Genomic DNA, 25,608 nt, shown 5'->3' with positions numbered 1-25,608 from the left:
ATATCAAAAACACAGGCAGATTTGCCTCCCTTAGACAGAGAAGGTGTAGTTTAATGGTCGTTGAGGATAAGTATATCTATCCTTCCTCTCTCTCCTCTCTACCCCAACCAGTCGAGGCAGATGTTCTCCCACTTTGAGCCTGGTTCTGTCTGAGGTTTCTTCCTGTTAAAAGGGAGTTTTTTCTTGCCACTGTCGCCAAGTGCTGCTCATGTGGGAATGTTGAGTCTCTTTAAAACCTGAAGAGTACGGTTTAGAACCTGCTCTATGTGTAAAGTGCCTTGAGATAACTTTGTTGTGATTTGGCGCTTTATAAATAAAGATTGATTGATGATTGATTGAAGTAGCTAATAGCAATTCAAATTGTTTAGTCAATGCACAAAAGCTCACTACATAATAGTAACATTAATTATGCAACACAACTGTGACACTTTTCCTACCAAGCTTCTTAAGCAGAATTGTTCAATCTTTTTGCATAATATAATCTGATAAAGTCTGACTATAATAAAAAGACACAACATCTTTGGAAAGAATGATAGGGACATGATTTCCAAAGCTCCACTGGGCAAGGATGGTGAGCCCAACCACTGATCATAACTCATATGGACCTTTAAGTGGAAGGCAGCAATATTTGTCTGGCTGTTCATTTTAAAGGAATTGTTGATAAATCTTTACAGTGCTACGTCCAAAATGACACCAATGGTGTTACATGTTACCTGTGCTTCACTTGGCTTATTGCACAGTTTGGCAGGTAGGGGGCACACTTAGCTGAACATTGCTAACATTCAGACATTGAGTACCAGAAGAGTTTTTTAACCACCATTTTGTACCCTGTATCCTGTGATAAATATGAATGAATTGTTAATCGATATTAATCCATTTTTATACACTGGTCGGTGAACTTCAAACAGGGTGTTTTACAAAAGGAGAAACACAGAGATGGTGGTATCTGTGGTCCTCACACAGATCAGAGGAAACCACAGTGAACTATGTACACTTCCACCTTGGCAGTGGCTAACAGGGGAGATAAAGCTGTAGATCCATTGATCAATCAATGACAAAAGACAGTGTTAGATCATCTCATGATGATTATGAGATCAAGTAATAACATTTAGATGTTTTAACAGTCTGGTTGTTTGCTATGTGTTACTACATGTTTAGTGGATTAACCATTTAAATATAAAATTGATTCAAGTATTAAAATACACAATTAAATGTGATATTACACATACTGTACCACACACAAAAAGGAGACACAGGGGCAACCATACTGTTAATTATACATACTTTATCATTAATTCAGTAAATAATGTATGTCTTCAGTTAACAATTTTTTAAATGCGTATGATTTCTCACCCAATTCCCTGATCTAGTTTTGTTACAAGTTGCTGCAATCATCCACTAAAGATGGAGAATACTGCTAATATTCTCAATTATAATATTCTCTACACAGCAGGTGGTATTCTCCTTGATGAAATAAAGGAGGTTGCCTGGCACTGTTTGAGGAGTTGTATTCCTGTATACACTCTGATACTGTTTTAAAGATCTAAACTATATTTGTTTCATTTAATTACTACTTTATAATCTACATCAATACTGTCAGTCAGGCAGTTTATCTGATGGATCTTACACAAAGTACCACAAAGCAAGCAGATTCTAATTGTGCAGCCAAAAGAATCAGGTCATTTAATGTAATCTATCTAGCATTACATCCTTTATGGATGAGGCCATTTGGTTTACTGTGTGTCCACTTGTGCATCACTGAAGAGTTTTGGTACTTGTACAGCTACTGCAAATAAGAAGGCATAGGTTATGTGGTGTCTGGCTGGTATCCTCATGGTGGAGTTAATTGGTGGTGTTTAGTTTACATTATTTATAACAGAGTGAGTGAACATCACATGGAAGGCAGGAGTTCTGGCCCATTGAATTCAGCTGGATCATTATTGTCATGGTAACTGCTTTTGAATGTTATTAAATAACTATTCATCTAATTTTATTCTCATATGAGCCCACAGCTATCTTCTGTAAATTAATTCCATGTCTTTGTTAAACTCAGTTTTACCAGTGCAAATTATGTTTTTATTATAATCAGATACAAGAAAAGTTGTAAATGAGTGAATAACTTATTTTGATTATTGTATAGTAGCTATGCCATAGAACAGCTGCACTGTGTAACAGTTATGCACTGTTTGTTTAGATGGAAAGGGCAGTAATGAATGCCTGTTCAGATGTTCCTGTCATCTAGTTTGACACATCCAAAAAGGAAATGGCAAAGGAAAGGGAAAATAGCTCTACAGATACTGTGCAGTACTTAAGCCTTCTGAAGATATTAGATTGTAATTGTTCAGCTAATACTGAATTCATTGGAAACTGGAAGTTAATATTGATTTGAATTCAGAGGAAATACAGCTCATATATACTGCTTTAGAGGGATTTCATTTTGCAATTCATTGAAAAAAAGTCTTCTATCAGTGTAAAGTGGAAATCACTTTTCTTATACTTAAATAATTAAAATATGATTTTTAGTAGACTTTTTTTACTACAAGTTTCTCTGAAGAATAACAGTCGACGGAGGGGTACATGCCAGCACGGAGAAGGACACACAGTCGTTCTGCTGAACAACAAACCATTTCAGTTTCTGTTTATACTAAAACTCCAAGTGGACATTTGAAGAAGGGAAGTCAGAAGATAATAAAGCACATAAACCAAACATTTAACACTGCTGACTTTCTAACAAATCAGACACTCAATTCTACTACCATGTGTCTTTCTTGACTTAACAAAAGTCATTGTACAAATGTCCATAGGCATTTTACAGACGTTAAGGCACACACACGACACAATGAATCCCTCACAGATTATTCAATTATTTGTATTAATTCAGTCATTCATTTTCACTTTAAAAAAGCTTTTACCTCATGGTGTTTTTCCTTGCTGCTGTCGCTAAGTGCTTGCTCATGTTATATAAATAATTATTATATAACAACAAAAGTATCTAAAAGTATTGCAGTTCTTAAAAAACAACTTTTTATTTGATTATAAAAAGGTACTTCAAATGTTATACTTCTCACTTATTTTCCCATATTTTAGTTACTATGTAGAGGTGTGCACAAACACATGGCCTTTACATATAATCCTCAGTATAGAGCTATGAGTAAGATGGATTCAAGAGAACACACCAAACTGAAAGATTTAGTTGAATTAGAAACGTTGTTAGTCATGTATGGAACAGATTATTACCTGAATGTGAATCCGATGTTGTCTGTGCTAAAGGGGAACTGTATCACTTTTACACATTTACAGATCTTGGAGAGCAGGCTCCATATGTGGACAAAAGTAAAAAGTATTGTCTGAAGCTCCAAAGGGAGCTGTACAATCTCTGATAAATCTGTTGGGGCTGTAGACTAAAAGCCCCACATGAATGTTGATAGGTTTGTTTTTGTTTTTTTAGGATATTGGTTGTGAGTCCACAATGTTATTGGAATGCAATGCTACATTGGTGGAGCACCACTTTAAGATGAAGTGATAAGGATCATGGAAGGAAATTTGTTTTAAAAAATCAGCATACATAGACTATGTTGAAGCAAATGTGTATTCCATGGATCTATAAAGAAAACTGGACTGAACTGGTCTCTGGTGAGCATGCTCCATGGGTGCATTGGGCCTATAGAGCATGTGCAGAATGTGCTACTGCCCCACTGAGTCACTCTCATAGGAATGAACGGTGCTGCAGCAGGGATGATTAAACGTGATTGCAGTTGGACTTTACATTTTTATAAATCACATGTATAATAACCTGTTGGTCATTTATTTACACAAAATGCATCAAAAATATATTTAGCTGACTAGGTAGGCCACTGAACTGAGCATGTGTAAGATGCATATCTGTAACATTAAAGTTAAAATCCCCACTGCTGTCATCTCTTCTGCAGTTACCACAAGTGATTTTGGCCACCTTCTCCACTCCATTCTATAAATACAGGATATATGTCACTGTTTCACATCTGCTTATGTGTCACATTTGTTTGGACAATCTATACACACACACACACACACACACACACACACACACACACACACACACACACACACACACACACACACACACACACAATGTGAGGAATAACAATTACAAAACATGTAAACCAGACTTGCATTCATCTGTGCTCTATATAATGCCTTACACAATGTATATTGCACCATTTCGCTCTTACACAAATACATAAGCATGCTCTCTCTCCAGCTCTTTCCCCCTGTAATACACACACACAAATATCTTAATCATGGCATGGCACATGTTTATCTTGATACCTTCCAGCGTCTTCATACAGTGTCTGTATCTCACACTGTACGTATTACACCACCCCTCTTTCTCTTACACACACACACACACACACACACACACACACACACACACACACACACACACACACACACACACACACACACACACACACACACACACACACACACACACACACACACACACCTCCCCCTCCTGTGAATCCCATGGGAGTTCTGCCACACATTCTTGAGCGCACACTTCATTGTAGCAGTGATTCAGAGCAGCTCATGGCCAAATAAGACGAAAAACCCTCAGCTCACTTATTGGATCTGTAACTGAGCTGTTGCTCTACGTAGATATGACTGTGGACTGTGATGATGACTGATGATTGTGGATTTATAGACAACAAAAAAACTTGGTTGTATCTCTCTGTGAGCTTAATACATTGCCAAATACTTTTAGATAGTTTCTCAGCTTTGTAAGACAGTGTTGTTATGTACACGTGTTGAAAGGGAAAATCATTAAAACAATCTTAGACATGACTTGACTTTGTTCTGACACCTTTCCTGGCTTTGGAATTGGCTTGGGACTTACTTGTCTTGACTTGAACTGGTGCAGAATTCCGTGGCATCTAGCAGAACTGACTTGACAGAAATGGAATAATCATCAGTAAAAATCCCATGAAAATAAGAAAATAATGTTTTTTTGTTACATAAGAATGAAGAATCTACATAGGGAGCGGGTCCTCTTTCATTGAGCCCGCCATGTTGCATTGCCGTGTTTCTACAGTGGCCCGGAAAGGACAAACAAAAGACTGGCTTCAGAGAGGGCCTTTCATGTTTTTTGTGAGTTTTGTGGCCACAGTAGATTCTCCTATATAGAGGGAAGGGTGAAGGCAAGGGGCTGCAATCTGCAACCTCATGGTTAATGCCATTAAATCCTACACACTGGTCCTTTAATACTTTAATAACACTTGACGTTGGAGGTGTGTTGTGACTTGGGACTTGACTCTCTTGACCTAGACTTAATTCGGGCTCAGCTGTCTTGACGTGAGACTTGACTTTCTCAACTATTGGACTTGATTTGGACTTGACATTGGCTGTGCTTGTCATTACTTAGAACATGATTTGGGCTTCAGATTAAAACTGGACCTGACCATACACTAGTTGTGGGTGTTGCCTGTCCTGACATGACAACTGTGACATGTAAAAACAAAAGACTTTGTGCACACCAAGCTATCGGGTATTCACGTTACCAATCGAGGTGTCATTCAGTCAATAAGTGGAGAAAGTACTGTCGAAAATCAAGTAAATGTCTCTATGAAACAAAAGCATGTATCTTTCAATCCTTTGACTTTAAACTTTCATTGTTGTTTGCTTATCAAGACAGTGTTGAGCCTGGTTGAAGGCATACTAAAAACTAAGAAAGAATATTATTAAAAACAGTGTCTTTCCAAAATTGATTTGACAAGGTCAGACTGCTGAAATTCAATGTTGGCTTTGGCTGAACTTTGAAATGTCCTTTTGCACTACATGAGAACTGTATACATTTACATTGTAATTGCAATAAAGAAGAGATGTCTTCTCCCTGGTTTGACTCCCAGCCAAGTATATCCCTCTCTCTCTCCCTAGCTTCCTGTCTTACTGTCTGTCACATAAAGGCAGGAGGAACGATATCAGTGGCCAAATGACTCTCTTGATATTACATATGAACATGTGAGTAGCCTATTGTAAGACAGGCTTGGAAAAAGTGTGAACATACCCTTAATGGTACAAAGAAAAACATTGACTTGTTCTATCACTAACTGACTAAATATGGGCAAAACATGTGTACAGTCTGTAGACAAAGACATTTTTAGATGTGGTTGTAAAGCTTTAAAGAGAGTAGTGTGTGTGAGTGTGTGTAAATAAACCCAGCCCATAAGAATTGAGCAGCCTGTGGGTGTTGATTCAGTTCTGATAAATGCAGAAGCCTAGGATCAGTCAACACTCCCTGCATTCAGAGGCACACACAATTGTAATGCCATTGATAATTCAGTATGTATTGCTGTTGAAAGTTCTCCTTCATATCAGTAGTAGTGAAAGTAGTAAATGTAGTAGTGACAAAGGTTAGAGCATTAGCTGTGTCATGGAAGAGAGTGGAGCAGGTGGAAATGGTCTTTATTCTTAGGCAAAACAATCTGACCAGAGACACATGGAGCAGAACTGGAACAAACGTGACAAAACTAGACAAAGGATCCAACAAAGACTGAACGAAAAACCAAGACTTAAATACTAACAGAACTAATGAGGGAATGGAGGGCAAGTCACTGGACTCCAGTGCAGGCTGGGAGCTGATAGGCTGGGAAAGACACAAGGAGCAGGGCAGAGCTAACATGGAAGATGCAGGGCAAGGGAAACACAGAAAAAAACAACACATCTCAACAATAATGTGGCACAAATAAAACTGTCCCAGAATGTAAAACTCAAGTACACAACACCATGAGCTATTCAAGAAAGCAAAAAAGTTCAAAGATGGTCAAATAACAAGGAAAACCACATGATCCACAACCCTTTGCAACGTAGGAGTAACATAGTAAACCCAAGCAAAGACTTCCAAAACCATGACAAGTAGTAGATAAAGCAGCAAAGCTCAATTTTTCCTGTTATTAATTGAATGTCCCCCTTTTACGTCTAGAATATTGTTGCTAAAATTGTTAATGCAACTCTAAGTTATTTTTAAATCAATATTATCAGCAGTAGCAGTGATGATATATTATACTCTTTTACACTTACTGTACACTTACACACGCACACACACAGACACACACACACACACACACACACACACACACACACACACACACACACACACACACACACACACACACACACACACACACACACACACACACACACACACACACACGCACACAGTCTGTGGATACATAGGAACATTGAGAACAGCTGATGGTCACAAGTTAAACCCAACATGAACCTATGACAGTATTTATCCAGTAAAGGAAAGAGACATGGCAAATAGGAGAAAAAAATCCCCCCTTGTTGAAGTGCTGTTCCCTCTGTCTGATCTGATGCAGTAGAATGGACTTCCTGTTGTGCGTCAAAGCTCAGTTGTGTCAAGTTACATGCAGACAGACTGGAAGACATGTGGGTTTGCCTTCAGAATGAAATCATGACCTGCCTATATATAGTGCCAATCCTCCTCCATCCTGCTAATAAAAAATGTGGACACAATTTCTCAATCAATGGAATGGGAAGATGCATTTAAAATGTTGACTGGTACTGTACAACAGTTGACTGATTTAAGTCACATTTAAAGGTGATTTTGAGATCCAGACAGTAAGTAACTGTACAGCATTGGAAGGACCTTATACATTGTGCAAGCTACTGTTGATATAACATATAAATCACCTAATATTTGAACAGAAACTGCCCTCTTCATTCCATTAAAATTATATTTTGATGTGCATTTAAGTGTGTTTTAAATGAAAAAATAAGTCAGTGAAAGAGGTAAAAATAATCTTTGTTTGTATGATTATGGAGAAATATGTGACTTCTGTCAACTAAAAATGAAATTGCTTGGTGAAGGTGAAGATAAAAACCAAAACAAAATATGAAAAGTGGAATTTGATGTCAAAAAACTAGCAAAATGGTACTTTGCTACCTGATCTGCATGATTATTTAAATCAATCTTTATTTATATAGCACCAAATCACAAGTAAAATCATCTCAAGGCACTTTACACATAGAGCATGTCTAGACTGTACTCTTCAAGTTTAATTTTAAAGAGACTCAACATTCCCACATGATTAAGGAAAACTCTCTTTTAACAGGAAGAAACCTCAGACAGAACCGGGCTCTAAGTGGGTGACCTTCTGCATCAACTGGTTGGGGTTGAGAGGGAGAGAGAGAGGAGAGGAGAGAGAAGCACATTTATTGGTTATGTAGCTGTACAGGTATCCAGATATAAGAAACTGGACTTATGGCATATGTTAACATTCACAGTATATTCAAATGAATGGAAACACTTGGCTGTCTGAAAGAACTAAATAAGAGTTACAGCAATCTAAAAAATAAGACATACTTTTTAAAACTGTGCAGAGCCATGTGTTTTGTAGTACATCTATTAAAACATGAAAAAACAGTGGTCTTTTAAAAAGCATAGGTTTTTAAAGCAAGGCTGTCGGTGTCATGGCCTCATGGGCTTTGGACTCTGTTTTGTTCTCTTTCTTTCCAGTGTTGTACTTCTGTTCAGTCCTTTTGGTCATTTGGTTTTGCTTGTTTATATTTGGGTTGTGTAAATATTTTCTGGGTTTTGATTTTCAGTTTGCTCTGTTTTCCTTCTGTGTTCCTCCCCAGACCATTTTTCTCTCCACACCTGCTCTGCATCTGCTTATTTGATCAGATATTTCCTGACTGAAATTGCAAAACATTTTTAATGTTTAACTCTATTTTATTTAGGCAAAGCTTTTTATTTAACATTGTTATACTGAGCAGTATACAAGGAATGGGCCTACATCTGATTATTCACCCCACTAGTTCCTTATGAATATATTTCTTCTGTTGGACTAAATGTAGTCCAGTTTATAAGTATATTGAATCCAGACATAATCAGCTTGTGAATTTGCTACAACCTAGCCCCAGTTTGTGCCTCTGAGGTTGTCTTTCGTATCTGTTCTATGAATTTGTTGGTTTAAGCAACACTACACAACATTGTGTTTTTTTGTTGTTGTTTTTTTTACAGGCTAATTTTGTAGTCTAATGTGTAGACCTGATACACTTAAAGGACGGGTTCAGTTTTTAAAGTCTATCTTAAAACTGCTGGGTGTTCATATGAACAGTGAAAGCAGATGTATCTCTGTCATCATTCCTGCTGTTCATACTGACTGTTAAAAGATCTCCTTCAAATGGAAGTGATGGAGGACTGTATCCACAGTGAGTCCACACAGTCATTATAAAGTAGATGATCAGCTTCTATTGAGCTTCATCAGTGTGAGTTAGTCATATCAAGTGATATCTGACACATTTACAGTCTTTTTAGCACCAAATTCCCTCTTAGTGTTTCCCTGTTGAGCTGTGGTGGAAGTATAGTAACAAAAAGACTCTGTAACGTTGAAACATAGAAGATGAAGATTTGACCCATATGGACATCTGAAGCTTCATATTAGCTTCAGATCAACTTTTAAATACATTTTTAGAAGACAGAAGGAGGACTGTGGATTTAGTCCATCACTTACAAAGCATTATGAAGAGATCTTCTAATGAACAGGAGGAATGATTACAGGGAGAAAAACTATTTTCACTGTTTATTTGGGTCCCTGGCTGTTTTAAGATACACTTGTCATCGGACGCAATATACGAACAGTTGTGAGTAAATAAACTGTCTCAATGGAGAACAGTTGTTTTAAAACAGCTTTTGTTTTGAAAGGGATTGACCGGACGTTGTGTAGGCTGTGACATCATTGATGCTGACTTTGAGTCCAGCTGGCTGAGACAAGCCTCGCCTGCAATGACACACTTCCACAAAAACACACACATATACACACATACAGTCGCGGCCTGTCCCGGGCTTGTTCCCGTGTCTTTCCTGTATTTAACGGCTAAAACAGGGAAACGAACCGTCGTCAACACCCAGACTGAGTGTCTGCTGTAACGGCCGTTAAGCTTCGCTTCAACACGGTAATGTGCTTTAGTTAATGACGACTTGTTCTCTACGGCTATGGAGGAGACCTGTTAAAAAAGACTAACACTTTCCACCAGTTTAAAGTGACTGTGTTGGTGGACATAAAGCACAAGACGGTAGCTAAGTAACTGGCATCATCTTAATCTGTATTTTCATCGGTTAACGTGTGGAGACTTTGAGCAGCAGCCATGGCAGTAGGACGGTCAGCTCTCAGTCTGTTCACCCTGATGTGTTTACTCTTCCACCGCTGCGGTTCCTTCAACCTGGATGTCGACAAACCCTCCGTGTATATCGGTCCGGAGGGAAGCTACTTCGGCTTCTCGGTGGACTTCTTCAAGCCCTCAAACAATCAAAGGTAAGATTCCCAGCAGAGTCATGTAGTATGATGATGAGTGGTTAGGCTACACTGTCTAAACACGTCTTGTTCATTAAAGCAACATCTTTAATTAAGTTAGTCTGAAATGATAACGCCGGTACCTCGAAACCACACTATTCTTTTTGTTGGGCCTCTTTTCATGTTTACTGTCAATGGTATTAACTCACTCATAACTTTATGTCACATTTGCAAGGAAGTAGCCTACTTAAATGCGCCAACAGCAGAATGAGATGGTAAACAGAGCAGACTGGTCTCCTCGGTGTGTTCTTTAAAGATGATCCCTGTAAACTCAGCTTATATTCAAATTAAAAGTCATTAAGATGAGATAATGCTTTTCTCCAACCGTTTTTGAGATAATTCATTCACGATGTGTTTGAAATGTTTGCAACAGAGGCAACACATTGGCTGTAACGGCAATTTATATAACTTAGTTTATATTTAAAGCTTTTTTTTGGTCTCTATAGCCACTATATAGACTTCCGGCAAGAGTCAACAATTAAATAATATATCTAAGTTATTTCACACAGCATGTTTGTGTGTATCATTTCAAACAAACCATGGCCATGGCAGAGGAAAGAAGCAAACCAACCTGAAGTTTATCACCATAATGTGCTTCTTCTCTTCCTGTCTGTTTTCTAACAGGCAAACTTAAATGTATAGGATCAGATAACGCAGTCTGGCTGTTTAAAAGTTTTTACCTCATCAAACATTATGTTGCACTCGTAAGATACATTTTAGTATCATCATTAGATTGTCTATCAGGAAACAAGAAAGACTTTGTGCATTGTTAAGTTGTTTTAATCTCATTCCACTGACTGTGCTTCCTAACAGTCTATAAAGCATCCATAATCAATAAAAGTGACTAGGTGTCTTATTAAGAACACAGAGCCCAAGTCCTGTGAAGAGTAAACGGTTAACATTTTTTCTCATGAATTCTAATCCTCTGAACAGCGCTTTTGCTTTACAGCCCAGCTAAGAAGATAAATCCTGTTTCAGTCTGGAAGTAAACCAAGCTGCTGTGAACAAAGACTTATTTTCTGGCAGCTCTTTGCTGAACACTGGTGAAAACTTTGAACCAACACTGCAAATGATGTTTCATGTGGCAGAGCAGCACTTGTGATATAAGTGTAGATGGATTAACTGATATAATCCACCATTTTTAAGTGTTTCAGTTATGTAAAGGAGAGTTCTAACAGCTTTGCTCAATCTCCCATTGGTGTGACTATGTCATGTGATTCACATCACTGTCATACTCATCAAACCATTGTATCTGCATCCGTTTCCACTTAATGAATACGTTTTTGTATAGTTTTTATTATCCACTCCTGCGTTTATTGTATCTTATGCTTAATTGAGAAGTAATTGCTGTTTCAGGGCTTAATTTGAGAAAAATCTTGTATACTCCTCATCTCCTCTCCTCAGGTCAGACGTTCTGATTGGAGCTCCTCGGGCCAACACTTCTTCATCCAGCACTGTTGTGGAGAGAGGAGCTGTGTACAGCTGCCCCTGGAAGAGCTCAGCCTGCCAGGAGCTGCTCTTTGATAACTCAGGTAACAAAAACTCTTATGTTTTCACTTTTTAACAGTGACATGCTCAGGTTAACCAGTTTTGGCTCCACCGTTGTCTCATTCAAGTTCAGCTGTTTGCCATCAGCTTAGAAAGCCTGAGGTTCTTTTGCCTTCAGTACACTCATTAACCCTGGACAGCGGCCCCCCTCCTTTCTGCTGCTGTTTTTATAATGTAAAGAATAATCCTAATCCTAATTCTGTGTAACAGTTGTGTACTTTAACTAAGTAGTGTGACCACACACAGAGGAACTAACTTATGTTGGGGTTAGTTTGAGAATAGTCTGCTTCCAGACGTCTGACATTCTGCCCACATTGCTCATTTATTCAGCAGTTCGAGGAGGTCTGATTTTTCCCAGTTGGAAAAACAGCTGAGCCAAGCAGAGCTGTGTAGGTGGGATTAATAAGAGGGAAGTCATTGCTGTATTACAGATCCATGAAAATCACTGCAGCTGTACAGGTTGTTGTAAGTTCACTCACACAAATACATTGAAGTAATATATTTCTTTTATCGACTTGAAAGATGATAAAGATCCCCTCCACACATGTTATAAAACACAGAAATACTCTGCTTTGAAAAAGCATGCTGATTGTGTCTGATGTTTATTTCCCAGTAAAGTTCAGTTTGCCTAATTAAAATCCTTAAAATTACTTCTTTCCTGCTGAAAAACCCAGAATTGTTGTAATTAGGGATGCACCGATATGAACATTTCGACCGATACCGATATCCGATATTAATATTGCTGTTATGGCCGATAACCGATATTTTCCGATATCGATATTGGTATAAAAACAAGTTTCTATGATTTTTGTATACTGAAGAACATGTAAACACTGTGAATATGAAAAAGTAATTCCTTTATTTATTTAAGTTACAGGGCTTCCATAACAAACAACAACAAGTAACTAACAGTGTTAGTTTTAGGCTACTTTAACAACTTGTAACTGTACCTTTTGAAAGTACAGTTTAACTTGCATCTATGAAAAAGTTTGGATAATAAATCACAATAAGGATCACAAATCAAAATATCTTGACAAGTTTTTATAACTTAAATCAAACTTGCCAATATTCATGGCAAGCAGACACTTGTCTTTTAAATTGTGTTTTAAGTTCAAGTCAATTTCAACTCAAATCTGTGAAATAGGCTAAATCAAAAATATTAAAACATGTCCTGACTACATTCTCGGAAACGTCGGAAAAGTAACGGCGACTTGGAAGGCTGTAGCGGGGTTCAATGTGCTCTATCAGCTGATGAAAGCCTCGGTCCTCCACTATGGAAAATGGCTGGTCGTCAAGACCTTTCATTTCCATTACCTTGTTGGTGATTGACTTGGCCTCTGCGCTGTCCTTGGCAAATGTCTTTGTTTGGTCGAGTGCTTGCTGTATTGTGCTCCCAACTGCGGCTGCTGCTGTTTTTGTTTTGGGCTGCTTGCTAGCAACGTTAGCTTCCTGACATTGTATGTGAACTTCTGGATGGCGGTTTTTCAAATGACTCATTAAATTGGTGGTGTTGAATGATTTGACACGGCATCCTCCTCGCATTACTTCGGCTTTGCAAGTATTGCATACTGCAATTCGAGTATGTTCGTTTGAGACCGTAAAAAACGTCCAGACCGCCGATATCTATTCCTGACAAGCACTCCTTTACTGCCTCTCTGTGCGTCTCTGGCTGTGTCACTGACACTGTCACATGACCAAACAAGCGACGCATGGGCAAAAAACACACACACAAGCACATGCACACACACACACACACACACACACACAACGGCCACCGGACGGAAATAAATATCGGTTGTTAATATCGGACCTGTTTTACTTATCGGACCGATGCCGATATGTTAAAAAATGACTAACATCGGCCGATACCGATATCACTGCCGATATATCGTGCATCCCTAGTTGTAATCTAAGTTACATTTTTGGACATAACTTCTCCTCCACTGTAAAGTCCATTCTCTCTGGAGGCTCCCAGTCTCCTAATTGCATACTGGACTATGATTGGCTCCAACTAGTAGTCATTATTTATTGTTTTTGTGATTATTACACATGTCCATCTCACAGAACTATGGATTTTTATTGTTTCCCCCCCCCCCCCCACGTCATTTATTGTAGGCTTTCATTTTTAACAGTTGCTCATTAATATATTAAATATGAACTTAATTTTCAAATATTACAGGTGTAGGTGATAAACTGAAGTGTTGTCAAATCAACAGCTTATAATCACTGAAATGCAGTTAATTAGATGTTATACGCTATGTCATAGTGTTGGAAGTCTACATGATGCTGATATTCAGTCATACTTACAAACCAGACAGATGGAGGACAGGGTATGAATGTTGCACTGAACCTTTAAGTTGATTACATGCAGTTTTCTTGTGCATTCATTTTGCAGTGCTGCTTTTCCTGCTTTGTTGCTGTTGGTTTGTGTTAACTTTGTGTTACTTTACTCCACACCACATTGTTGGATGTGACACTTTTATATTCAATTCCTCACCAGCTCAGTGTTTCAGTAATTAACTTAACTGTTTGTGTTTTACTCTGACTGGAGTATAGCTGCTGATCTTGTCTTGCATTAAGTTAGATGTGTTGGATCCTATAGCAGCAACTTTTTCTTTGGTTAGTTTTACAAGTTAAAGATCTGAGATGGCAACTATTGAAGTTTGTTAAATATGAAGCTTAATCTGCACTGTTTCACACAGATATCCTGCTGTATGCATTTTGAGCTTATTAATGGTGTCTACTAGAGCCCGACCGATATATAGATTATCAGCTCATATAGAAATGTCGGAACTTTTTTACTCCCTAATATTGGTATTGGCACAGACCCCAAATATCCAGTATCGGTCGGGCCCTGGTGTCTAAATTGATTGATCAAGGCTCCCAATCTGTCTGTGTGCTCGCTACGGTGAGCATGGAAATAAAATTGAATGAATCAATAATAGGGGTGGAACTGGTGGGGGGTTACACTTCATTTCTCATATTTTTTGACTGAATGACGTCATCAAGGCAAGAGCACAATACAGATTAATAAAAAAAATCCTTAGTAGTTTAACTGTAAACAACAGTCATTTATCAAGGAAACTTATAAATTAGTGCCTCAGAAGAATGAACATTATTTTACACACAATGACAGCGTGAACACAGGCGGGGGTCTGGGATTCCCCCCAGAGAAACACGTCATCAGGAGGGATTCCCACCTGACCATAACTGAAGGAGGAAAATATTATAACAATATAAAGAGCTGTCACATGAAGACCATCGTGCATGCATGCTCCATAATACATTATTATCATCATTAGTTAGATAAAGTTACTAGATATGTCCCGTGTACTCTGTTTTTCATTTTGCATCAGTTATTTTTTTATATGCACATTTATTTATTTACAGCTGCTGCTGCACGTCTCCTGTTCAAACAGACCAATGTGACTCACAATGCTATAATACAACAAGCCAACTCTAAAATAAAATGTGTAACTTATCCCAGACTACATTATAAAGCCTATTTCAATAACCGCATTGCAGGATAACAGAGAAAAACAGACAAGGAAACAGTTTTATTAATGCTGCTCAAATCCGCCTGTGCCATGTGGAATAATAATAATAATAATTAAAGCTGCGAGCAGCGATGACCGGGCCCAAGCTCCCTCGCCACGCCACTAATGAGCGAGACTTGGCGCAACGCATCTTCCAGGGCAAATGGAAACAAACAGCGCCAATATCGCCAATTCGATTCAAAATGGCCGACTTCCTGTTGGAGTGAGGGTATGGGTCCAAGAGACTATTTTGTGCGTCTTTAGACGATACATATGTGTGCCGAATTTAGTTTGTCTACGTCACTCTGGAGGGATGGGCTCAATTTCCTTAATCTTCTACAGGATGCAGTACCCCCATTTGGCCAGCGGTTCCTGTTAAATTGCGAAACGGCAAAATTCCTCACATCGCCACGAAGCAGCCAAACCAGTAATCAAAAAGATTTTGATAACTTTTCATCTCCAATGTCTGAAGATGTTTCTGAGTGAATTTGAAGTCGGTCAGATTAAATTTCTAGGAGGAGTTCGTTCAAATACGAGGCGTCGAAATCGCCCAAATCGCACATATTTTTCAAAATGGCCGACTTCCTGTTGGAGTGAGGGTATGGGTCCAAGAGACTTTTTTGTGCGTCTTTAGATGATACATATGTGTACCGAATTTCGTTTATCTATGTCAATCTGAGTTGAGGGGCTCAATTTTTTGGGGATTTTCTAGGATGCGTTATTGTATCCAGTAGGTGGCGCTATGGAGCTAACACAGTATTGATACATATTCGTGTTCAGGGCGGGACCTTCTACATGCGTGATTAATTTGGTGTAGATCGGACAATGTCTGTAGGAGTTATAAGGACTTCCTGCTTTTTGGCGAAGGATCAAATGGCGAAGGAAATTGTCGGCGCCGCCACGCCCAAACCGAATCCCTAATCAGAAAGGTTTTGATAACTTTTCATCTCCAATGTCTCAAGATGTTTCTGAGTGAATTTGAAGTCGGTCGGATAAAATCCCTAGGACAAGTTCGTTAAAGTACGGGGCGTGGAAATCGCCAAAATCGCACATATTTTTCAAAATGGCCGACTTCCTGTTGGAGTGACGTCATGGGCGCCCCATACTTTTTTGTTCGTCTGGACATGATACATATATATACCAAATTTCGTTCATGTACGTAAATCTTTCACATTTTTATATTCGTTAGGGGGCGCTATTGAGCCATTTTGCGACGGCCATTTTGGCGAACCATAAAATATCGAATTTTTCGCCGGGTCCGATGTGCGTGCAAATTTTCGTGAGATTTGGGGCACGTTTAGGCTGTCAAAATGGCGTTTGTTTTTTCAGCACAATAAGCAGTACCCCCATTCGGCCAGCAGTTCCTGTTAAATTGCGAAAGGCAAAATTCCTCACATCACCACGAAGCAACCGAATCCCTAATCAGAAAGCTTTTGATAACTTTTCATCTCCAATGTCTCAAGATGTTTCTGAGTGAATTTGAAGTCGGTCGGATAAAATCTCTAGGAGGAGTTCGTTCAAATACGATGCGTGGAAAACACCAAAATGGCACGAAATTGGCAAGTTTGATTCAAAATGGCCGACTTCCTGTTGGAGTTAGGGTATGGGTCCAAGAGACTTTTTAGTCCGTCTTTACACGATACATATGTGTACCGATTTTCGTTTGTCTATGTCAATCTGTGTCGAGGGGCTCAATGTTTTAATTTTCTAGGGGGCGCTATTGAGCCATTTTGCCTAGTGAGGATATGGGTCCAAGAGACTTTTTAGTGCGTCTTTACACGTTACATATGTGTACCGAATTTCGTTCGTGTACGTCAATCTGAGTCGAGGGGCTCGATTTTTTTAATTTTCTAGGGGGCGCTAGTGAGCAATTTTTTCTCGCCCATTTTCGCGATCCTTAAAATATCAAATTTTTCGCCGGGTCGGACATGATTGCAAGTTTTGGTGAGTTTTGGGGCACGTTTAGGCTGTCAAAAAGGCGTTTGTTTAGGCAGAACTATAATAATAATTAAAGCTGCGAGCAGCGATGACCGGGCCCAAGCTCCCTCGCCACGCCACTAATGAGCGAGACTTGGCGCGACGCATCTTCCAGGGCAAATGGAAACAAACAGCGCCAATATCGCAAATTCGATTCAAAATGGCCGACTTCCTGTTGGAGTTAGTCCAAGAGACTTTTTTGTGCGTCTTTAGACGATACATATGTGTGCAGAATTTCGATTGTCTACGTCACTCTGGAGGGAAGGGCTCAATTTCCTTAATCTTCTACGGGGTGCAGTACCCCCATTTGGCCAGCGGTTCCTGTTAAATGGCGAAACGGCAAAATTCCTCACATCGCCACGAAGCAACCAAACCAGTAATCAAAAAGATTTTGATAACTTTTCATCTCCAATGTCTGAAGATGTTTGTGAGTGAATTTGAAGTCGGTCAGATTAAATCTCTAGGAGGAGTTCGTTCAAATACGAGGCGTGGAAATTGCCCAAATCGCACATATTTTTCAAAATGGCCGACTTCCTGTTGGGGTGAGGGTATGGGTCCAAGAGACTTTTTTGTGCGTCTTTACATGATACATATGTGTACCGAATTTCGTTTATCTTTGTCAATCTGAGTTGAGGGGCTCAATTTTTTTTGGATTTTCTAGGGTGCGCTATTGTATCCAGTAGGTGGCGCTATGGAGCTAACACAGTATTGATACATATACGTGTTCAGGGCGGGACCTTCTACATGCGTGATTAATTTGGTGTAGATCGGACAATGTCTGTAGGAGTTATAAGGACTTCCTGCTTTTTGGCGAAGGATCAAATGGCGAAGGAAATGTCGGCGCCGCCACGCCCAAACCGAATCCCTAATCAGAAAAGTTTTGATAACTTTTCATCTCCAATGTCTCAAGATGTTTCTGATTGAATTTGAAGTCGGTCGGATAAAATCCCTAGGACAAGTTCGTTAAAGTACGGGGCGTGGAAATCGCCAAAATCGCACATATTTTTCAAAATGGCCGACTTCCTGTTGGAGTGACGTCATGGGCGCCCCATACTTTTTTGTTCGTCTGGACATGATACATATATATACCAAATTTCGTTCATGTACGTAAATCTTTCACATTTTTATATTCGTTAGGGGGCGCTATTGAGCCATTTTGCGACGGCCATTTTGGCGAACCATAAAATATCAAATTTTTCGCCGGGTCCGATGTGCGTGCAAATTTTCGTGAGATTTGGGGCACGTTTAGGCTGTCAAAATGGCGTTTGTTTTTTCAGCACAATAAGCAGTACCCCCATTCGGCCAGCAGTTCCTGTTAAATTGCGAAAGGCAAAATTCCTCACATCACCACGAAGCAACCGAATCCCTAATCAGAAAGCTTTTGATAACTTTTCATCTCCAATGTCTCAAGATGTTTCTGAGTGAATTTGAAGTCGGTCGGATAAAATCTCTAGGAGGAGTTCGTTCAAATACGATGCGTGGAAAACACCAAAATGGCACGAAATTGGCAAGTTTGATTCAAAATGGCCGACTTCCTGTTGGAGTGAGGGTATGGGTCCGAGAGACTTTTTAGTGCGTCTTTACATGATACACATGTGTACCGAATTTCGTTTGTCTATGTCAATCTGAGTCGAGGGGCTCCATATTTTGAATATTCTAGGGGGCGCTATTGAGCCATTTTCCAAGTGGGGATATGGGTCCAAGAGACTTTTTAGTGCGGCTTTACACGATACATATGTGTACCGAATTTCGTTCGTGTACGTCAATCTGAGTCGAGGGGCTCGCTTTTTTAAATTTTCTAGGGGGCGCTAGAGAGCCATTTTGCGTCGTTCATTTTGGCGACCCTTAAAATATCAAATTTTTCGCCGGGTCGGACGTGATTGCAAAATTTTGTGACTTTTGGGGCACGTTTAGGCTGTCAAAAAGGCGTTTGATCCGGCAGAACTATAATAATAATAATTTCTACAGATACAATAGGGCCTTCGCACTGGAGTGCTTGGGCCCTAATTAAAGCTGCGAGCAGCGATGACCGGGCCCAAGCTCCCTCGCCACGCCACTAATGAGCGAGACTTGGCGCGACGCATCTTCTAAGCCAAATGGCAACAAATATCTCCAAAATCGCACATATTTTTCAAAATGGCCGACTTCCTGTTGGGGTGAGGGTATGGGTCCAAGAGACTTTTTTGTGCGGCTTTACATGATACATATGTGTGCCGAATTTCGTTTATCTATGTCAATCTGTGTCGAGGGGCTGGATTTTTAAAATATTCTAGGGGGCGCTATTGAGCTATTTTGCCTAGTGAGGATATGGGTCCAAGAGACTTTTTAGTGCGTCTTTACACGATACATATGTGTACCGAATTTTGTTTCTCTATGTCAATCTGAGTCGAGTGGCTCCATATTTTAAATTTTCTAGGGGGCGCTATTGAGCCATTTTTCTTAGTTGGGATATGGGTCCAAAAGACTTTTTAGTGCGTCCTTAGATGATACATATGTGTGCCGAATTTCGTTTGTCTACGTCAATCTGGAGGGAGGGGATCAATTTTTTTAATATTCTAGGGGGCGCTATTGAGCCATTTTGCCTACTGGGGATATGGGTCCAAGAGACTTTTTAGTGCGTCTTAACACGATACATATGTGTACTGAATTTCGTTTGTCTACGTCAATCTGAGTCGAGGGGGTCGATTTTTAAAATTTTCTAGGGGGCGCTATTGAGCCATTTTGCCTAGTGGCGATATGGGTCCAAGAGAATTTTTTGTGCGTCTTTAGACGATACATATGTGTGCCAAATTTCGTTTGTCTACGTCAATCTGGAAGGAGGGGCTCAATTTCCTTATTCTTCTACGGGGTGCAGTACCCCCATTTGGCCAGCAGTTCCGAAAAGGCAAAATTCCTCACATCGCCACGTCCAAACCGAATCCCTAATCAGAAAGTTTTTGATAACTTTTCATCTCCAATGTCTCAAGATGTTTCTGAGTGAATTTGAAGTCGGTCGGATAAAATCCCTAGGACAAGTTCGTTAAAATACGACGCGTGGAAAACACCAAAATGGCACGAAATTGGCACGTTTAATTCAAAATGGCCGACTTCCCGTTGGAGTGAGGGTATGGGTCCAAGAGACATTTTAGTCCGTCTTTACACGATACATATGTGCACCGATTTTCGTTTGTCTATGTCAATCTGTGTCGAGGGGCTCAATTTTTTAATTTTCTAGGGGGCGCTATTGAGCCATTATGCCTAGTGGCGATATGGGTCCAAGAGACTTTTTCGTGCGACTTTACACGATACATATGTGTACCGAATATGGTTTGTCTACGACAATCTGAGTCGAGGGGCTCAATTTTTTTAATTTTCTAGGGGGCGCTAGTGAGCCATTTTTTCTGGCCCATTTTCGCGACCCTTAAAATATCAAATTTTTCGCCGGGTCGGACGTGATTGCAAAATTTTGTGACTTTTGGGGCACGTTTAGGCTGTCAAAAAGGCGTTTGATTTGACAGAACTATAATAATAATAATAATTAAAGCTGCGAGCAGCGATGACCGGGCCCAAGCTCCCTCGCCACGCCACTAATGAGCGAGACTTGGCGCGACGCATCTTCCAGGGCAAATGGAAACAAACAGCGCCAATATCGCAAATTCGATTCAACATGGCGGACTTCCTGTTGGAGTGAGGGTATGGGTCCAAGAGACTATTTTGTGCGTCTTTAGACGATACATATGTGTGCCGAATTTCGTTTGTCTACGTCACTCTGGAGGGAAGGGCTCAATTTCCTTAATCTTCTACGGGGTGCAGTACCCCCATTTGGCCAGCGGTTCCTGTTAAATGACGAAACGGCAAAATTCCTCACATCGCCACGAAGCAACCAAACCAGTAATCAAAAAGATTTTGATAACTTTTCATCTCCAATGTCTGAAGATGTTTCTGAGTGAATTTGATGTCGGTCAGATTAAATATCTAGGAGTTCGTTCAAATACGAGGCGTGGAAATCGCCCAAATCGAACATATTTTTCAAAATGGCCGACTTCCTGTTGGGGTGAGGCTATGGGTCCAAGAGACTTTTTTGTGCGTCTTTACATGATACATATGTGTACCGAATTTCGTTTATCTATGTCAATCTGAGTTGAGGGGCTCAATTTTTTTTGGATTTTCTAGGGTGCGCTATTGTATCCAGTAGGTGGCGCTATGGAGCTAACACAGTATTGATACATATACGTGTTCAGGGCGGGACCTTCTACATGCGTGATTAATTTGGTGTAGATCGGACAATGTCTGTAGGAGTTATAAGGACTTCCTGCTTTTTGGCGAAGGATCAAATGGCGAAGGAAATTGTCGGCGCCGCCACGCCCAAACCGAATCCCTAATCAGAAAGGTTTTGATAACTTTTCATCTCCAATGTCTCAAGATGTTTCTGAGTGAATTTGAAGTCGGTCGGATAAAATCCCTAGGACAAGTTCGTTAAAGTACGGGGCGTGGAAATCGCCAAAATCGCACATATTTTTCAAAATGGCCGACTTCCTGTTGGAGTGACGTCATGGGAGCCCCATACTTTTTTGTGCGTCTGGACATGATACATATATATACCAAATTTCGTTGAAGTACATAAATCTTTCACATTTTTATATTCGTTAGGGGGCGCTATTGAGCCATTTTCCTAGTGGGGATATGGGTCCAAGAGACTTTTTAGTGCGTCTTTACACGATACATATGTGTACCGAATTTCGTTTGTCTATGTCAATCTGTGTCGAGGGGCTCGATTTTTTAGATTTTCTAGGGGGCGCTATTGAGCCATTTTGCCTAGTGAGGATATGGGTCCAAGAGACTTTTTGGTGCGTCTTTACACGATACATATGTGTACCGAATTTCGTTTGTCTACGTCACTCTGGAGGGACGGGCTCAATTTCCTTAATCTTCTACGGGGTGCAGTACCCCCATTTGGCCAGCAGTTACTGTTAAATGGCGAAAAGGCAAAATTCCTCACATCGCCACGAAGCAACCGAATCCCTAATCAGAAAGCTTTTGATAACTTTTCATCTCCAATGTCTCAAGATGTTTCTGAGTGAATTTGAAGTCGGTCAGATTAAATCTCTAGGAGGAGTTCGTTCAAATACGATGCGTGGAAAACACCAAAATGGCACGAAATTAGCACGTTTGATTCAAAATGGCCGACTTCATGTTGGAGTTAGGGTATGGGTCCAAGAGACATTTTAGTCCGTCTTTACACGATACATATGTGTACCGAATTTCGTTTGTCTATGTCAATCTGTGTCGAGGGGCTCGATTTTTTAATTTTCTAGGGGGCGCTATTGAGCCATTTTTCCTAGTGAGGATATGGGTCCAAGAGACTTTTTAGTGCGTCTTTACACGATACATATGTGTACTGAATTTTATTTCTCTATGTCAATCTGAGTCGAGGGGCTCGCTTTTTTAAATTTTCTAGGGGGCGCTAGAGAGCCATTTTGCGTCGCCCATTTCGGCGATCCTTAAAATATCAAATTTTTCGCCGGGTCGGACATGATTGCAAATTTTTGTGAGTTTTGGGGCACGTTTAGGCTGTCAAAAAGGCGTTCGTTAAGGCAGACGAATAATAATAATAAGAATCTCTACAGATACAATAGGGCCTTCGCACTGTAGTGCTTGGGCCCTAATTAAAGCTGCGAGCAGCGATGACCGGGCCCAAGCTCCCTCGCCACGCCACTAATGAGCGAGACTTGCCGCGACGCATCTTCCAGGGCAAATGGAAACAAACAGCGCCAATATCTTAAATTCGATTCAAAATGGCCGACTTCCTGTTGGAGTGAGGGTATGGGTCCAAGAGACTATTTTGTGCGTCTTTAGACGATACATATGTGTGCCGAATTTCGTTTGTCTACGTCACTCTGGAGGGAAGGGCTCAATTTCCTTAATCTTCTACGGGGTGCAGTACCCCCATTTGGCCAGCGGTTCCTGTTAAATGGCGAAACGGCAAAATTCCTCACATCGCCACGAAGCAACCAAACCAGTAATCAAAAAGATTTTGATAACTTTTCATCTCCAATGTCTGAAGATGTTTCTGAGTGAATTTGAAGTCGGTCAGATTAAATCTCTAGGAGGAGTTCGTTCAAATACGAGGCGTGGAAATCGCCCAAATCGCACATATTTTTCAAAATGGCCGACTTCCTGTTGGGGTGAGGCTATGGGTCCAAGAGACTTTTTTGTGCGTCTTTACATGATACATATGTGTACCGAATTTCGTTTATCTATGTCAATCTGAGTTGAGGGGCTCAATTTTTTTTGATTTTCTAGGGTGCGCTATTGTATCCAGTAGGTGGCGCTATGGAGCTAACACAGTATTGATACATATACGTGTTCAGGGCGGGACCTTCTACATGCGTGATTAATTTGGTGTAGATCGGACGATATCTGTAGGAGTTATAAGGACTTCCTGCTTTTTGGCGAAGGATCAAATGGTGAAGTAAATTGTCGGCGCCGCCACGCCCAAACCGAGTCCCTAATCAGAAAGGTTTTGATAACTATTCATCTCCAATGTCTCAAGATGTTTCTGATTGAATTTGAAGTCGGTCGGATAAAATCCCTAGGACAAGTTCGTTAAAGTACGGGGCGTGGAAATCGCCAAAATCGCACATATTTTTCAAAATGGCCGACTTCCTGTTGGAGTGACGTCATGGGCGCCCCATACTTTTTTGTTCGTCTGGACATGATACATATATATACCAAATTTCGTTCATGTACGTAAATCTTTCACATTTTTATATTCGTTAGGGGGCGCTATTGAGCCATTTTGCGACGGCCATTTTGGCGAACAATAAAATATCAAATTTATCGCCGGGTCCGATGTGCGTGCAAATTTTCGTGAGATTTGGGGTACGTTTAGACTGTCAAAATGGCGTTTGTTTTTTCAGCACAATAAGCAGTACCCCCATTCGGCCAGCAGTTCCTGTTAAATTGCGAAAGGCAAAATTCCTCACATCACCACGAAGCAACCGAATCCCTAATCAGAAAGCTTTTGATAACTTTTCATCTCCAATGTCTCAAGATGTTTCTGAGTGAATTTGAAGTCGGTCGGATAAAATCCCTAGGACAAGTTCGTTAAAATACGATGCGTGGAAAACACCAAAATGGCACGAAATTGGCAAGTTTGATTCAAAATGGCCGACTTCCTGTTGGAGTGAGGGTATGGGTCCAAGAGACTTTTTAGTCCGTCTTTACATGATACACATGTGTACCGAATTTCGTTTGTCTATGTCAATCTGTGTCGAGGGGCTCAATGTTTTAATTTTCTAGGGGGCGCTATTGAGCCATTTTGCCTAGTGAGGATATGGGTCCAAGAGACTTTTTAGTGCGTCTTTACACGTTACATATGTGTACCGAATTTCGTTCGTGTACGTCAATCTGAGTCGAGGGGCTCGATTTTTTTAATTTTCTAGGGGGCGCTAGTGAGCAATTTTTTCTCGCCCATTTTCGCGATCCTTAAAATATCAAATTTTTCGCCGGGTCGGACATGATTGCAAGTTTTGGTGAGTTTTGGGGCACGTTTAGGCTGTCAAAAAGGCGTTTGTTTAGGCAGAACTATAATAATAATAATCACTACGATTACAATAGGGCCTTCGCACTGTAGTGCTTGGGCCCTAATTAAAGCTGCGAGCAGCGATGACCGGGCCCAAGCTCCCTCGCCACGCCACTAATGAGCGAGACTTGGCGCGACGCATCTTCCAGGGCAAATGGAAACAAACAGCGCCAATATCGCAAATTCGATTCAACATGGCCGACTTCCTGTTGGAGTGAGGGTATGGGTCCAAGAGACTATTTTGTGCGTCTTTAGACGATACATATGTGTGCCGAATTTCGTTTGTCTACGTCACTCTGGAGGGAAGGGCTCAATTTCCTTAATCTTCTACGGGGTGCAGTACCCCCATTTGGCCAGCGGTTCCTGTTAAATGGCGAAACGGAAAAATTCCTCACATCGCCACGAAGCAACCAAACCAGTAATCAAAAAGATTTTGATAACTTTTCATCTCCAATGTCTGAAGATGTTTCTGAGTGAATTTGAAGTCGGTCAGATTAAATCTCTAGGAGTTCGTTCGTTCAAATATGAGGCGTGGAAATCGCCCAAATCGCACATATTTTTCAAAATGGCCGACTTCCTGTTGGGGTGAGGCTATGGGTCCAAGAGACTTTTTTGTGCGTCTTTA

General features: G+C 40.3%; 1 protein-coding gene across 1 annotated transcript in view; it reads left to right on the top strand.

Annotated features, from left to right (window-relative positions):
* Positions 1-9,818: 9,818 nt before the first annotated feature.
* itgav (integrin, alpha V) overlaps positions 9,819-25,608 on the top strand; it is an 81,520-nt gene continuing 65,730 nt past the window's right edge. The window contains 2 exon segments of the mRNA XM_062432379.1: positions 9,819-10,319; positions 11,763-11,890. Of these exon segments, the coding sequence (XP_062288363.1) occupies positions 10,153-10,319; positions 11,763-11,890 (295 nt within the window). The 5' untranslated portion in view covers positions 9,819-10,152.

The sequence above is a fragment of the Scomber scombrus genome, chromosome 13, assembly GCF_963691925.1.
Source record: "Scomber scombrus chromosome 13, fScoSco1.1, whole genome shotgun sequence".
Taxonomy (NCBI): domain Eukaryota; kingdom Metazoa; phylum Chordata; class Actinopteri; order Scombriformes; family Scombridae; genus Scomber; species Scomber scombrus.
The sequence above is the reverse complement of the archived record's forward strand: the minus strand, read 5'-3'. Positions and strand labels throughout refer to the sequence as shown.